Source organism: Nannospalax galili, unplaced genomic scaffold (genome assembly GCF_000622305.1).
Source record: "Nannospalax galili isolate Female #2095 unplaced genomic scaffold, S.galili_v1.0 scaffold781, whole genome shotgun sequence".
NCBI classification, from domain to species: domain Eukaryota; kingdom Metazoa; phylum Chordata; class Mammalia; order Rodentia; family Spalacidae; genus Nannospalax; species Nannospalax galili.
The window spans coordinates 192,596-208,843 of NW_008346898.1; the positions used below are offsets into that span (position 1 = coordinate 192,596).

The following is a 16,248-nucleotide window of genomic DNA, read 5'->3' on the forward strand; positions in this document are numbered from 1 at the left end:
TAGGTCTATCAGACAAACTCTTAAAATTTTTAAACATTGGTAGCCGGGCATGATGGTGCATGCCCTAGTTCCAGCACTTAGGAAGCAGAGGCAGGAGGATTTCTGTGAGTTCAAGGCCAGCTTAGTCTACAGGGAGACCCTGTGTCAAAAAGACCAAAAAAAATTATTTTAACATTTATTATGTACTTAGGTATGTGTGTGTGTGTGTGTGTGTGTGTATGTATGTATGTATTTGGTAACATGCTACAGCACATGTGTATGGTCACAGGACTACTTGCTAGAGGGAATCTGTTCTCTCCTTCCACCATGTAGGTCCTGGGGATTGAACTTGTGCTGTCAGGCTTGGCATCAAGCACTTTTACACACTAAGCCATCTTGTTGGCCCTCAGACAAATTCTAAAAAACACTATGTCAACCATTTTGCAAATGATCATTTCTTACAGATTTTGGAAGGTCGTAGTTTATTTTTCTTTTGTGTTTGTGTGTATGGTGTAAGCATGAGTTTGTGTATGTGTATGTGCACAAGTGTGCGGAGGCCAGAGGTCCATGTTGGGTTTCTTCCTCTATCTTTTTCCAAGTAAAAAAAATTTATTTTTATTTTACGTGTAGGAGTGTACTTCCTGCATGTGTGTAAGTGCAGCTGTGTCATGCAATGCTCGTGGAGGTCAGAAGAAGGTGTCAGATTCCGTGAAACTGGAGTTACAGACAATTGTTAGCTTCCATGTGGGTGCTGGGAATCGAACCTGGGTCCTCTGCAAGAGCAGCCAGTGCTCTTAACTCCTGAGCCATTTCTCCAGGCCCTTCCAGTTTATTTTTTTAGGCACTGTCTCTCACTGAACCTGGAGCTCACCTATTTGGCTAGACTGGCTGGTCAGTGAGGCCCAGGGCTCCTCCTGTCTCTCACTCCCAGTGCTAGAATTGTAGATGTGTGCTGCCACATCTTACTTTTTATGTGAGTGCTAGGGATCTAAACTTGGGCCCTCATGCTTGTGTAGTAAAACACTTTACTTGCTGACTCATCCCTGAAGGGATGAGTTTCTTTGATGGAAGAAACCCTATGCCAATCATTTTGTAAATGAACTGCTAAGAAATCACCTCAGAGATTGTAAAAAGTCATGTTTTTTCCCCTTGATGTTCAGGTTGTGAGCGAGCCTTTAATGGCTAAGCCATCTCCCAGCTCTTTATTTTTCTTAAGTAAGATTTCTTAAATTATAGCCTCTTGAATAATAGGAGAGCTAACTGCCTGAGTGCTAGGACCAGGGCCTGGAGAGATGGCTCAGCAGTTAAGGGTACTGGCTGGTGTGTTGGGTGTGGTGGTGCATGCCTTTAGCACCAGCACTTGGGAGGCAGAGGCAGGCGGATCTCTGTGAGTTCAAGACCAGCCTGATCAACATAGTGAGTTCCAGGCCAGGCCAGCTGGGGCTACAGGGAGACCCTGTCTCAAAGACCAAAAAAAAAAAAAAAAAGCTTTTGCAAAGGATTCAGGTTCAGTTCTCAGAACCCATATGGTAGCTAACAACCATCTGTAACTCCAATTCCAGGGGATCCAACACCCTTTTCTGGCCTCTGTGGGCATTGTACACATGTGGTACACTGAAATACACACAGGCAAAACATTCACACACATAAAATAAAACAACAACAAAAAATGAAAACAGTGCTGGGACCAGCTCTGCCTTTCTTCCAATAAGGTCCTGCCCGCTGTCTAGGAGACCGCTACGGCAGCAATCTCAAAGGGAGCCACGTCCTGTTTTTGTTCTCTGGAGGGAATGCGTCTCCCTTTTTCTTGCTTGCTCTTCTTCAGATGATGAAAGAGCAGATACACATTTTGTATGTGTGACATGATGGTGACACTGCAGGGGACCAGAGTGGAGCTCTCTCCTGTGCATGGTGACGGTACTGAGGTAGAGTTCGCTCTGCTGTAAAGATGCTCTTGTCCCAGGGGATTGGTGAATTGCGGCTTCTTTTACCGTTTCCTAAATTATCAGCTAAAGGCTTATATTATAAAACAAAATAGATTTCAGTTTTATATTGCTTATATTGCTTCAACTATTTTGCTATCTTTTTGTTCTAGTTTTTTTTTTTTTTTCCATTTTCTTTGAGACCTGGTCTCATGTAGCTGAGGCTGGTCTAAAATTCCTCATGTAACTAAGGCTAGACTTGAACTCATGGTCCTCCTGTCTCTACCTCTCAAGTTCTGGATTTACAGGTGTGTACCACCATGCCTGGTATTATCATTATTATTTTATACATTTTTGAAACACTCTCATTTGGCACAGACTGTCCCTGAACTTGCCAGGTAGCTGAGGATGACTTTGAACTTCTGATGATCGTGCCTCCATCTCCTGAGTGCTGGGATTACAGGTATGTGCCACCATGTGTATGTGTATGTATGTGTGTCTATATGTGGGTATGTGTACATGAGTGCAGGTGCCTGTGGAAGCCAGAGGTGTTGGATCCCCCAGGAGCTGGAGTTATAGGCAGCTGTGAACTGCCGCATTGCACTTTGGAGCTCTGGAAGAGCAGTGCCTGCTCTTAACCAGTGAGCCATCTCTCCAGCCCCTCACCTTATTTTGTGAGACAGGGTCAGTCAATAAACCTGGAGCTTGAAGACTGGCTAGATTAGCTGGCCATTAAACTCTGGTGATCCTCCTGTTTCAGCCTCCCCAGCACTGGAATTATAGGCACCCACCACCAGCCCAGTCTTTTTAAACATGGGGCCTGGGGATCCCAAACTCAGATGCCTGCACTTACATGCAAGCACTTTATCAAGTGAGCCACCTCCCCAGGTCCTACCTTATTCCTATGGGCGGGCACATCATAATTTCTGTGATTGGTCCTGTGAATGGACATTTACACTGAAACTCATTTTTAACTTTTATGAACACCATTGCAAAGAATAGCTTTGTGTATATATTCATGAGCACATGTGTTCCTTTTTATTTGTGGTATTTTGAGAAAGAGTGGTCTGGGTTGTCCTTGAACTCATGGTGATGCTGCCTTAGCCTTCAGAGTGCTAGGATTACAGGTCTGTGTCACCATACCTGGCTAGATCTATTATTTTTTTTTCTTAAATTAGTTTGCTTCTTTATTCATTCATTTATTAATTGATAGTGTGTGTGTGTGTGTGTGTGTGTGTATGTGCACACTCGTGTGCCATGACATATGTGGAAGTCAGAGAACAACTTTTAGGTATTGGTTGGTTCTTTCCTTCTACCATGTGGGACCTGGGGCTGGCACTCAGTTCTGTCATTTCTTTTTTAAAAAAAATATTCATTTCTTTTTATTTTATTTGCATGAGTGTTATGCTTATATGTGTATAGGTGCACCTCTGTTGGGCAGTGCCGAGGAGGACAGAAGAGGGTGTTGGCTCCCCTAGAGCTGGAGTTGTGGATGGTTGTTAGCCGCCATGTGGGAGCTGGTTAGAACCTGGGTCTTCTGCAAGAACTCAGTGCTCTTAACCACTGAGTCATCACTCCAGCCCAAAGTGATTTTATTTTTAAGGAAGGAAGGTTCATTTCCTAGGAAGGTGGGGCAAGATCATACATGTGAAAAGCCTTTAGGATACCAGTCAGTTGAACACTCAGACACCACAGATGCCTTGGAACAAAGTGCTATAGGTGTAGATTTTCCATCACGGGGTCACATAGTTGCAGTAGCCCAGATTTTAAAAGGAATCTGATGCTGTAATTCAGTGACCAAGCAATAGTCTGTAATACTTCACTTTGTCCCACAAACATTCTCTCTCCTCTCCCAGGCTCCTTGGTTAAAACAGAGACGATTGTTTTCTCATTCGAAGTCAAAATTGGAGTTGAATAGATAGTTGGGTCAAGGAACACCCAACTGTGAATTAGACTGGATACTACCTGGCTCCAGCAAAATGGTGACAATCCTTTGAGAAGATTCATTTAAATTTTTTCTTTGTTATTATTATTGTTGTTTTTAAAAAAATTATCATTTTTATTCATTTTATGTGTATGACTGTATTGCCTGCATGTGTGTAAGTACTCCTGTGTCATGCAATGCGGAGGAGGTCTGAAGAGGGCATCGGATTCCCTGGAACTGGAGTTAAGGACGGTTGTTAGCTGCCATGTGGGTGCTGGGAATTGAACCTGGGTCCTCTGCAAGAGCAGTCTTAACCTCTAAGCCATCTCTCCAGTCCCTACTATTATTGTTTTGAGACAGTCTTATAACACAGGCCAGGCTGGTCTTCAACTTACTATGTAGCCCAGACTGGCCCTAAAATCATTATCTTCCCACCTCAGCCTCCCAAGTCTTGGGATTGCAGGCATGTACCACTAGGAAGTATTATTATTATTATTTTTAAAAATATTTTATCTATTATTTATTTTTAATGTATATGAGTATATTGCCTGCATGTAGTGAGTGCACCTGTGTTGTGCAATGCCGCAGAGGTCAGAAGAGGGCTTCGGATTTCCCTGGAACTGGAGTGAAGGAGGGTTTGTAGCCACCATGTGGGTGCTGGGAATCGAACCCGGGTCCTCTGCAAGAGCAGTCAGTGCTCTTAACTGCTGAGCCATCTCACCAGTCCCATAAGTATTATTATTTTTTTTAACCCTTTAGAACAATTACAACTCAACTTGTCCTGTTACAAAAAGACAGTACTTCCATGTTCTTTGGACTGAAATCAGCTAGTCCTGGAGGCATGGTGCATACCCTTTCCACAGAGTACTGACCACTAGAACTGCAATCGACAGCTGCAATTTTGATTTTCTTATATCTTTTTTAAAAAAATTTGTTTTGAGATAGGGTCTTTCTGTGTAGCCCTGGCTGGCCTGGAACTCTCTATGTATGTAGCTGAAGCTGACCTTGAACTTGTGGTGATGTTTCTGCCTCTGCCTCCCAAGTGCTAAGATCACAGGTGGGTGTCACCACACCACACTCACTTTCCTGTAGTTTTAGTTGGGATTGGAGCATAGGCAGGAGACGGGTTTATAGATTCCTTTGAAAATATGATGGGAAGCTATGAGTTCTCTTCTTAGAAAAATGCTGCTTAAGAAGCCTGGCACTCAGGGTCCTATTTTGGGAAGCCTGGGGCTACTGGTGTGGTAAACTCAGCCGGCTTGTGCCAGCCCCCAGCAGGCTCGGTTCTCTACCTCAGCTTGCCTCTCACTGTTATGCCTTCTCCAGGGACTCTGGCTGACTTCTAAGTCACTTTCATGACAGTCTCTTCTACCAGTCAGAACTCACCCTCCCACATATATTTTTTGGAAGAGTTGGGTTTTCAAAGACATTTGTAAGGTCCCCCCCTGGTCACAGGGTCCCTGTGGCAATCTTCGGTGTTCCTGTCTGAAAATACTGTCAGATTTGAGAAGCAAATCTGTGCTTTTGTGAAGCTGGGCTGGCTATTTTTACCCACCTCCCCTCTCACCCCATCTCCTGAAATGTGTTGCTGCTTGGCTGATTAGTGCTCTAGTCATGCAGAGAGGCTCAAGGCTCATGGATAAAGACCAATCAGGGCTTTGGAAAGCAAGCTGAACTCCTCCAACATGGGCATGGTGATACTTTACAATGAACACAAGCTGAAAAAATCTGTTTAGGGAAATATTTTCGTGACAACCAAATATTGGAACTTAAAATTTGAGATGCAGAAATGAATCCTTGGGAGAGGAAAGACCACCATTGTCTACAATGGCTCTTTTATTCCCATAATTAAGTGCTGGAGGTGGTGAGTCTAATTAGTGGGAATGACAGCCATGGATGCCTGGATGGCGCTTAAGGGTGTACAGCGTGTGCACTGCACAAACATGAAGCCCAGGAGGCAAATGCATCCAAACTTCAGCCCCAAGAACATAGCGTCTGCTGAGTCTGCCCAGAAGGGGCACCTTTTTCTAATGCATCTGTTTAAAGGGGGGGTATTTTTTTTTAAACTTATAATTCTCATAAGTTACCAGAGCTTAGTGGCTGGTCCTGAGATATCTAATCTATTTGGACTGAATTATTTAAACTGTCCTTGCAAGTCAATCCGGCTTATAGCTCATGCTGTGAACCAATAGTTTGGGATCATGCGGAAGGCTTCTTAAACCACAGGGGACCTGAGAACATGCATTTATAACAGATACCCAGGGGACATGGAGGCTACAGGAACAGGAACCTTGCTTTGAGAACACAGCTCTAAGTTGGAGCTCCAGGGAGGCTTTATTACTTGTGGCCTTGCCCATGTTTACTAATGTGAGCCTCCCTGAGCCTGTACAAGACCAAAGAAAAACAAGCAACCCCAGGTACCCCATACTGAAGGGCTATCCTGGTGTGGACTTGGCCTTGGTAGTAGACACACCCATCTGTCTGAAAGACCCACAGTTCGCAGCATGACCTTAAATAAGTAAGTGGCTAAGGAGACACTGTGGCAGAGGCTATTTCCATTCATTTAATTTCCCAAGAATCTGCATCAGGTAATGAAGGGACCACTGTGTTCCTGGCCAGAAGCTCGGCTGTGTTGCTGAGGTCTGCAGTAGTTTATGCCAAATCGATGGTGTGGTTCTCAGACCCGTGGCTGTATGAAAAGACCGCTTGTTTTGGTTGGAGCTGTGACAGTGGTTACAGGGGTGGACTCACTCCAGGTATACTGGCGCCTGGTGCTTGGTATCCACCAAAGCCTATACCTCCTGTCCCTAACTCAGACACAAAAAGGATTTGTGATCAATAGACTCCTTGAGCTGTTAATGGGCCTCTGCTAACCCATCATAAATAAATAGTAAGGATTTTTCTTAAAGATCTCCAGACTGGGAGCCTATGTTTCAGCAGATGTATTATTCAGGCTCCTGTAATAATTAGAGAATTCTGATGGGACCCAGGGCCTTGCACATGCTGGGGAAGCTTCTCTCTCTTAATCAAATGCCCTAAGTCATCGCTTCCCTGCTATAGGCTCAGCTGAGATGGGAAAGATTCAAATCCTGTCCTCCATTTTCCCTTATTGGATTCTTACCTTAGGTAGGAATTTCTTTCTATACTACTTAGCAATCTCGCTTCTTCTTACAATATTTAATTTAATGATTATTATTGTATGTGTGTACACATGATAGTATGTATGTATACACAAATATATGTGTGTGAGTGTGTGTATGTGTATCTGTGTATGTGTGTCTGTGCACACGTGTGTGTCTATGTACATAGGTATGTATGTATATGTGTGCCTCTGTGTGTGTCTATTTATATATCTCTGTGTATGTGTGTCTGTGTATATGTTTGTATATGTGTCTTTGTGTGTATATAGTTGTCTGTATCTGTGTGTCTGTGTATATATGTGGGTTTTTGTTTGTTTGTTTGTTTGTTTTTTGGTATTTTGGGGGCAGGGTCTCCCAGCTGTCCTGGAACTTGCTAAGTAGACCAGGCTGACCTTGAACTCACAGAGATCTGCCTGCCTTTGCCTCCTGAGTACTGGGACTAAAGGCGTGTGCCACCACACTAGGCATATATGTGTTTTTGTGTATGCGTGTCTCTGTGTTCATGTGTTTGTATGTTTGTATGTTTGTGTGTCTGTATGTATCTCTGTACATGTATATGTCTGTGCATTTGTGACTGTAGGTATCTGTGTATCTGTATGTATTATGTATGTGTGTGTATGTGTGCATGGGGTGTGTGCCACAATGTTCCTGTAGATGTCAGAACACAATTCTGTGGTCATTTCTGTCCTTTCACCTTTAGTCAGCTCAGGGATTGAACCTAGGTCATCAGGTTTGGCAACAAATGCCTTTACCACTGAACCATCTCACTGGCCCCAAACCCTGTTTTCTGAGGCACAGCCTTGCAGTGTTTTGCCCTCTTGATCAGAGTCCAGTCTCCCTTTTGAGGCTGTCTTTCCTGAAAAGTCCTTGGTCACATTCTGGGCTAGGGAAACCTAGCTGAGTGCCTCTAGTCTTCACAGTGGCAGAGTTTTGGCCGTCCAGGCACCTGTCCTCTTGCCAAACGTCTAATCAGCGCAGGCCTATTATTCTTTGACTATCCATGTGAATTCCCTAGATATTGGCAACAAGGAAACCAGGAGTTCTGAGAGGTAGAAGTCGGGAGAGGTGGGTTGGGGACGGGCCAATTTTCCCTCTGAGAGTCACTTTCCAGAAAAAAAAAAAAAAAAAAAAAAAAAAAAAAAAAAAAAAAAAAAAAAGGATCAGAGGAAATAATGCCAGGATGTACCCCATCCGCCCTGTATCACAAGACAGCCAGGTCTTGGGGAGACTTCCTGACAGCATGGTATGTGAGGGTTGATCCTGTGGGTTAGATGGATTTATTCTTCAGCAGACACAGATCTGGGAAAATTGGAACACAAACTAAACAAATCCAGTCCATAGCCCACAGAACCTTTTAAAACAGGACTCAGAAGCAGCTGGCAGCATGAATAACCATTACTGCCTCTGTCTGTTTGTCCAATGTATGCTTTCACTTTAAGATGTGTGTGTGTGTGTGTGTGTGTGTGTGTGTGTGTGTGTGTGGCTTCTAGTAAGAAAGGGAAGAGCATGGGTGGAACAAGGCTGGAAAAAGACCAAAATACAATCTAGGCTACACTCAGGACAAATGTAATGTGACTTAGGAAAAGGCCAAGGAGGCGGGCATTTCATTAGACAATTGACCTGCAAGTCAGCTGTGTCCTAAATCACCCATTGGGTGTGTTCATTTCTATTTATAGCCAAGGACACAGGCCACCTGAGGACTGATTCTGGGAAGGCAGAGGATTCATGGCTATACAATGGCAGCACTGAGCATCTGGGGAGGGTGGTCCATCCATCATGGTACCAAGAAAAGCTTATTTTCATTACTGGCAATGTGTAAAACTTGTTGAAAAAAATCCCTGTGACAGTAAAAAAAAGCAGAGCAATAGTTTCAATAAGGATTAGCCAGGCACCTACACCTCTTTCTGTCCTTGAATTCTTAGAGAGCCCGTGTATATCTAGTGAGAGACTGTTTCAAGTGTTCACTGTATCAAAGTACGGGCTTTTACTGGTCATGAAGCTTTAGACAGCTTTGATCTTGAATCGAAGTTTTGGATAAATTAGGTTGGGTTTGAAATCTGTCCCACAGAGAACAACGGAGACCTGCATATCAGCCATGAGAGCATCAAGCATGCTGAGGTCCTACTTAGTCAATAGCTCTGTGGTTATTTTAGACCAAGCTTCTATAATTGCGTCTTTATTAGGCTCACCGGACAGTGCTATTTCCAGTACAGGAAGCGGTGGCTCGCCTTTGTTGCTGTCCTTCTAGGTGGTGCTTGAAGTTGGACGGGTTGAAAGCCCAAGTCAACCTGTTATGAAACTGTCCTACAAGTTATTTTAGAGAAGTTGACTTACCGTACCACTCATCAACCCATGCAAAAGCCTGTCTGTGTCCAATCAGAAGAATGTCTCGGACCACCTAAAAAGGAAGAGAAGGAGGCTGAAATGATACCATACATGATCCCAGTCTGTTTGGGAGGGCTGGGGGGATGGCTCAGTGGTCAAAGTGCTGGCTGTGTGAGCAGGAGGATCTGAGTTCAATCCCTGGAACCTACTGTTGAAGAAGAGAACGAACTCCTCAAAGTTATCCTCTGACCGGTATACATGTGCTATGACACAGGATTAATTAATAACTAAAAACTTAAACAGGGGCAAATGGGCTGGAGAGATGGCTCAGTGGGTAAGAGCATTGGCTGCTCTTCCAGAGGACTTGGGTTTGGTCCCTGATACCCTCACAGCAGCTAACAACCATCCTTAACTCCAGTTTAAGGGATCTGATATTCTCTTCTGGTCTCCATGGGTACTATAACACAAATGCATTTATGTACATGCAGGCAAAACATTCATGCACATAAAATTTAAAAAATAAATGTTAAAAAAGGGAAAATGCTATATCTGTGTATTTCACCCTGTAGCTGCTATTACGTTTGTATAGAAAGATTAAGAAATAGTTGCTGGGTGTGGTGGTGCATGACTTTAATCCCAGGAGGCAGAGGCAGGCAGATTTCTGACATCAAAGCCAACCTGGTCTACATAGTGAGTTCTAGGACTTCTGGGTCTACAGGGATACCCTATCTCAAAAAACTCAGCCCCTCCCCCTTGAAAAACCCCTCACAGTTGCCAAGATTCCCAGAATTGAGAACCAATTGTTTCTAAGCCAGGGTCATGTATATGCATGTGTATATGTATGTGTGTGTGTGCAGGTATGAGTGTCCACATGTGCTCATTTGGAGGTTAGAGCAGGACATCGGGTGTCTCCCTCATTGCTCCCCAGGGAGTCAGGGTCTCTTGGTAAACCAGAAGCTCACTGTGTTTTTGGCTAGGTTGACTGGCCATTGAGATCTCAGGATCCACCTGTTTCTACTTTCCAATGCTGGGTAACAGGCACCTACCACCATGCCAGAACTCGGGTCCTCATGCATGCTTAGTAAGTGCTCTGACCTCCCAAACTGTCTCCCCAGCCTGAAACTGATTATGGGAAAATTGCAATAGAAAGCTAGCAAAGAGAACATAGTTTGTGGATTTGTGTAATACTTCCTATGTGCTTTTATTTCATGGTATGAATATACTTTTCTCTCTGTGTGTGTGTGTGTGTGTGTGTGTGTGTGTGTGCATGCATGTGTGCATGTCTGTGTGCCAGTGCACTTACCTGTGCGTATGAAGGGAGAGGTTAATGCTGAGTATTCTTTTCTATTGCTCTACCTTTTACAAAAATTTTTACATTAATTTATGTATTGTATGTGTATGTTCACATATGCCATGGTGCAAATGTGGTGGTCAGAGGACACCTTGAAGGAGTTGGTTCTCTCCTTCTACCATGAGTCCTGAGGACTGAACTCAGGTCATCAGGCTTGGCAGCAAACATCCTTACCCACTGAACCATCTTGCCAGCCCCCATCTTATTTTTTGAGGCTGGGTCTCTCACTGAACCTGGAGCTCAGTAGCTGTGATCTCCAGGAGGTCTCCCTGTCTTTACCTGCCCCTGCACTAGGGTCACAGGTATTGTATATGCCACCATGCCCAGCTTTTGCTGTGGGTGCTGGGGATCTGAACTCAGGTCCTCATGCTTGTGAAGCTAGCACTTTACCCACTGAGTCATCTCCTCTGCCCCTAAATATTCCTTATTACATTTCTTGGACACTCACAGACTGCCTCCAGTATCCCTTCCTTTCTTTCCAAACAAATCCAGCGATTGTAAGAAACCTCTCATGGAAGGTTGAAGTGTGTTTCAGTAAGCAAAGAGTTTGAATTCAATGGATTTGTAGAAACAAGGGAAGCATTTATAATGAAGTGTTTATTCCTCTGGGCCTTGGGATATCTGGCAAGGCCTTTTATGGTTTGGAAGTAGGAAACATATAATGAATCTAAGAAATACCATGCAGCCATCCACACTTGAGTGCTGAGTGTGTTAAATTCATGGAAATCAAAAGAACAGCATCAAGCCATCATAAACCCACCCTATCGTATTAAACACAACACAGCTGTGGCTGGCAGCAAGGCTTCAATAATGTGCTAATGGCTCGCTTTTGAACACCCCCCCTCCCCCATCCCTGTGAATAGATTCTTAAAAAACAAAGGTGTTTAGAGAAAGGCATCCCCAGCACTTTCAACCCAGGCACATGCTCCCCTCATTAGTAACTCATGTGGGGAGCAGGTGTGTTGGGCATCAGCAACACTTCTTTCCTTTGGAATCGGGCAATGGAATGCCTTCATCCTATGCATCCTTCTCTGTAAAGAAGTGGGTCTGCGAAGTAGCCCAAGCCATTGCTGAGGAGATAAATGAAACGGGTTCTGGACAATTTAAGCATGCTTTATAAGAGGAAATAAGGTATACGATGCTGATGATTCTAGTTAGAGATGATGTTGGGTTAAGAAGGAGGGAGAGAGAGAGAGAAAGAGAGAGAGAGAGAGAGAAAGGGAACTTGAGGCCCATGTAATCCTAGCACTTGGAAGGTGGATCAGGATTTCAAGGCCATCTTCTGCTACATACGGAATTTGAGGCCAGCCTGGACTACATGAGACCCTACCTCAAAAAAATCCCCAAAGCACAACAACAAACCAGAGAGCAAGAGCAACTGAGAGTGCCGGGGGCGGGGGGTAGGGTGGTGGTGGTGTGTGTGATAAGAATGAGAGGCTGTTGTAGGAAGCAAGAGGGACACAGAGACTGACCAGGACAGACATAGAAAACAAGCGGTATGTCAACCTTTCAACCATCAACTTGCCACAACCCAGAATCACCTGAGAAGAGAGTCTTAATGAGGAATTATTTAGACCAAGTTGTCCTATGGGCATGCCTGTGAGGGATTTATTTATTTATTTATTTATTTATTTATTTATTAAAGAGTGCATCCATGTCGTGCAATGCCCACAGAGGACAGAAGAGGCTGTCAGATCCCCTGGGACTGGAGTTACAGACAGTTGTTAGCTGCCATGTGGGTGCTGGGATTCGAACCTAGGTCTTCTGAAAGAACAACCAGTGTTCTTAACCCCTGAGCCATCTCTCCAGGCCTGGACTTATTTATTTTTGAGATGGTATCTCACTATGTAGCCCTGGCTGGCTGGAACTCACTATGTAGACCAGGCTAGTCTTGAACTCTCAGAGATCCACCCTCCTCTGCCTCCCTAGTGCTGGGATTAAAGGCATGTGCTACCACACTTGGCTTTGTCTTTGCTCTTGACTGTGGATGTGTGAGACCAGCTGCTTCAAGCTCCTGCCTCTGTGAGTTCCCCACAGTGATGGAATGTACCCTGGAATGTGAGTTCAATTTAAGTCCTTTCCCCTAGGTTGCTTTTTGTCAGGATATTTTATTACACTAACAGAAATGAAACTAGGATAGTCTCTGAACTTGACTTCTGTGCATCTTAGTTCATTCCCATTCCTGGCTGTCAGGGTGACTTTTGGAGCCCAGGAGACAGGTACCTGATATTTTGTGTAAGAAAGCAGCAAGGCCCTCAGGTAGGTCCAAAGTCTGTTCTTAGCACCTGCACTGGTGCTGAAGGGAGGGAGAGTAGTGACTGATTCCACAGACCTACATTAAAGTTTCAAGAATGAGGCTTTTGGGGCTGGAGAGATGGCTCAGCAGTTAAGAACACTGGCTGCTCTTGCGGAGGACCTGGGTTTGATTCCTAGCACCCACATGGCTGCTAACAGCTGTCCTTAACTCCAGTTCCAGAGGATCCGATGCCCTCTTCTGACCTCCAAGGGAACTGCATGACATGGGAGCACTCACATGCAGGCATTCTACTCATACATATAAAATAAAATAATAAATATATTTTAAAAAAAGAATGAAACTTTAGCCAGGCACTAGATAAACACACGTGAGTTGCAGCTACTGGGGAGGTGCAGGCAGGAGGCACTTGAGGCCAGGCTCAGCAGTATAGCAAGACCTCCATCTTAAAACCATAAAACCAAACTTCCGTGTCTTTCTACTGTCAGCCAGGCAGTGGACAAGTCCTGCTAAGCAAGGAGAAGCTCAGTACCCGAAGGAAAAATGTCAGCGTGTCCAAAGAAATTCTAGAAGGCCACTCTTTGTCAGGTTTTAGTGGGAAAACAGATAGCTAGCTTTTTTGGAATATAGAGGAAACTTGGGAAAAAAATTATTTTGAGGCAGGGTCTCAGGTAGTCCAGGCTGGCCTTGAACTCACTATCTAATTGAAGATGACCTTGAACTTCTGCTCCTCCTGCAGTCACCTTTGGAGTGCTGGTACGTACGAGTGTGCTCCACCAGGCCTGGGTTATGTGGTGCAGGGGATCGAACCTAGGGCTTCATACATGCTAGGTAAGTGCTCTACCAAATGAGCAACATCCCAGTTCTGAGACTATGGGGATTATTTACTTATTGTTAAAATTTTTATTATTTTAATTAATTAATTTTGTGTGTGTGCACATGCCACAACACTCTTGTGGAGGTCAGAGGACTTATGGCAGTTGGTTCTCTCCTTCTATCAAGTGGGTCCTGGGGATTGAACTGAGGTCGTCAGGTGGTGGCAAGCATCTTTACCCCCACCTGACTGGCCCTATTTTTTTTTTTTAAAGTCTTTTTGAGACAGGCTCTCCCTGTATCCCCAACTGTACTAGAACTCACTATATAGACCAGGCTGGCCTTGAACTCACAGAGATCCGCCTGCCTCTGCCTCCTGAGTGTTGGGATTAAAGGCATGTGCCACCACGCCTGCCTCCCATTATTGATTTTTATGCAAACAAAAGCAGTTATAAAGGGCAATGCTCAGTATAGCATTTCCCATTATTTTAGAGTGACATGTAGAAGAGCTGTGTCAGAGACCCTGAGAAAACTTCAATCAGCCCCATGTTGGTTCCTGCAACAAAAATTAATGTGTTTTCCAAAGAGAGTACATGATTGAAATTTGTGTTCTGAGCTTGCTCATCATGCTTTAGAAAGGGAAATGCTTTAGACAGCAGAAATGCTGAGGTTGCCTTCTGATGGGACCGTTAAGATTTCTGCCTCTTGGGGCATCTTCTATGTTTGGTGCCTACGTCTGCAAGATCATCCAAGGGAGAATTATCCCCAGGAGCTGTTCATGCAGATAAACCTTCTGGGCTCCTGCCAAGGTCCTCTGCCTGGAGGTAGATTAGCCTGACTGCCAAAGTGAACAGTGCATTCTGCAAGCCCCACTTCCCCAAATATACTCACCCAATAGACACAGAGGTCACAGAAAGGGCGGTGATGTGTAAAACAGCTATATCGAGTGGCAGGAGAAAATGAAACCCAGGTAGAAAATGCATTTTAATAAAGAAATTGTTTCTCGTTGCAGGTGCCTGGTACTGGTTCAGCAGTGGGCACTGGGTGAATATCAAGTCTCCAACTTGCCAACCATGGGTGTGACCGTGTCCTCAACTTACCTTGTGTACAAATTGTTCCACTCTGGTCTGAAGGCCCCAGACCTCGAACTTCACAGTCACCAGCTTGTAGGAGCACATGATGGGCTGATGGCTATCTCTCCAGCCCTCCCTTAGCTGTCCCCGGCCTGTCTTCTCTGACCTGAAGTGTTTAGGATCCTAGAAAAGATAGATCAAAGAAATTGGTATATTAAAAATGGAGGGGCTTTGCAAAATTTGTGAAACCCTATTTAAGAAAATTAATACAAAATTAAATATGAAAGCGAATGTATATAAAAATCAAATGTTAAGGATGCCAAATCACAAATGGCAAATACTTCCAGTACAATATCACAAGTCCAAAACTTAAATAAAACTCATGACACATAAATTTGTATGAATGATCTCCTGGCAGATTTATATAGTCCCTTATTTCAGTATTCCTATTTTTTCTTTTTTTCCAACTTTCTACTGGATTGTCTAGTTTAGTGTGGATTCTTCTTACACCAGAGATGCTCGCCACTGGATAGAGTATACTAACTGCCTAGAGCCCTTTTCTGCTGTTCTTTCTACTATGTGATAATTTTAATGTAATTATTTTTTTTAAATATTTTAGTTATTATTTTTATTTTATGTGTATGAGTGTATGGCCTGCATGTATGTGAGTGTACCCGTGTCGTGCAATGCTGTGGAGGTCAGAAGAGGGCTTCAGATTCTCCTGGAACTGGAGTTAAGGACGGTTTGGAGCCACTATGTGGGTGCTGGGAATAAAACCCAGGTCTTCTGCAAGAGCAGTCAGTGCTCTTAACTGCTGAGCCATCTCTCCAGCCCTTTAATGTAATCATTTCTATAAAATAAAAAAGAAATATAAAAAAAAGAAGGGGCTGGCAAGATGGCTTGGTGGATAAAGGGTGCTTGCCACCAAACCTGTTGACCTGAGTCAATCCCTGGGACCCACATGGTGGAAAGAGAGAACTGACTCCCAAAAGTTGTTTTCTGACCTCCACGGGCATGTCACGGGAGGCCAATATACACTTGTGCATGTGTGTTTGCATGCAAACGCATAAAATAAATAAAAATGTGGAGTTGGAGAGATGACTCAGTGGTTAAGAGCACTGGCTGCTCTTGCAGAGGACCCAGGTTCAAATCCAAGCACCTACATGGCAGGTAATAACCATCTGTAACTCCAGTTCTAGGGGCATTGCAGGACACGGGTGCACCTACCTACATATGATCTACATAGTGAGTTCCAGGACAGCTGGGGCTACAGGGAGAACCTGTCTCAAAAAGACCAAAAAATCCCCACAGGCATTGCACGACACAGGTGCACTTACCTACATGCAGCCAATACACTCATACACATAAAAATAATAAAATACTAAAAAAAAAATAGTAAATATTGGGGCTGGAGAGATGGCTTAGTGGTTAATAGGACTGACTGCTTCTTTCAGAAGATCCATGTTA

At 44.1% G+C, this 16,248-nt stretch overlaps 1 protein-coding gene across 2 annotated transcripts in view; it reads right to left on the minus strand.

Moving 5' to 3' along the window:
- Pitpnc1 (phosphatidylinositol transfer protein cytoplasmic 1) overlaps positions 1 to 16,248 on the minus strand; it is a 337,842-nt gene that overhangs the window by 13,998 nt on the left and 307,596 nt on the right. For both annotated transcript variants that reach the window (XM_008843193.2, XM_008843192.2), the window contains exons 7-8: positions 14,809 to 14,964; positions 9,300 to 9,363 (exon numbers count right to left, since the gene is read on the minus strand). In XM_008843193.2, coding sequence (XP_008841415.1) covers positions 9,300 to 9,363; positions 14,809 to 14,964 — 220 coding nt within the window. The remainder of the gene's footprint in view (positions 1 to 9,299; positions 9,364 to 14,808; positions 14,965 to 16,248) is intronic.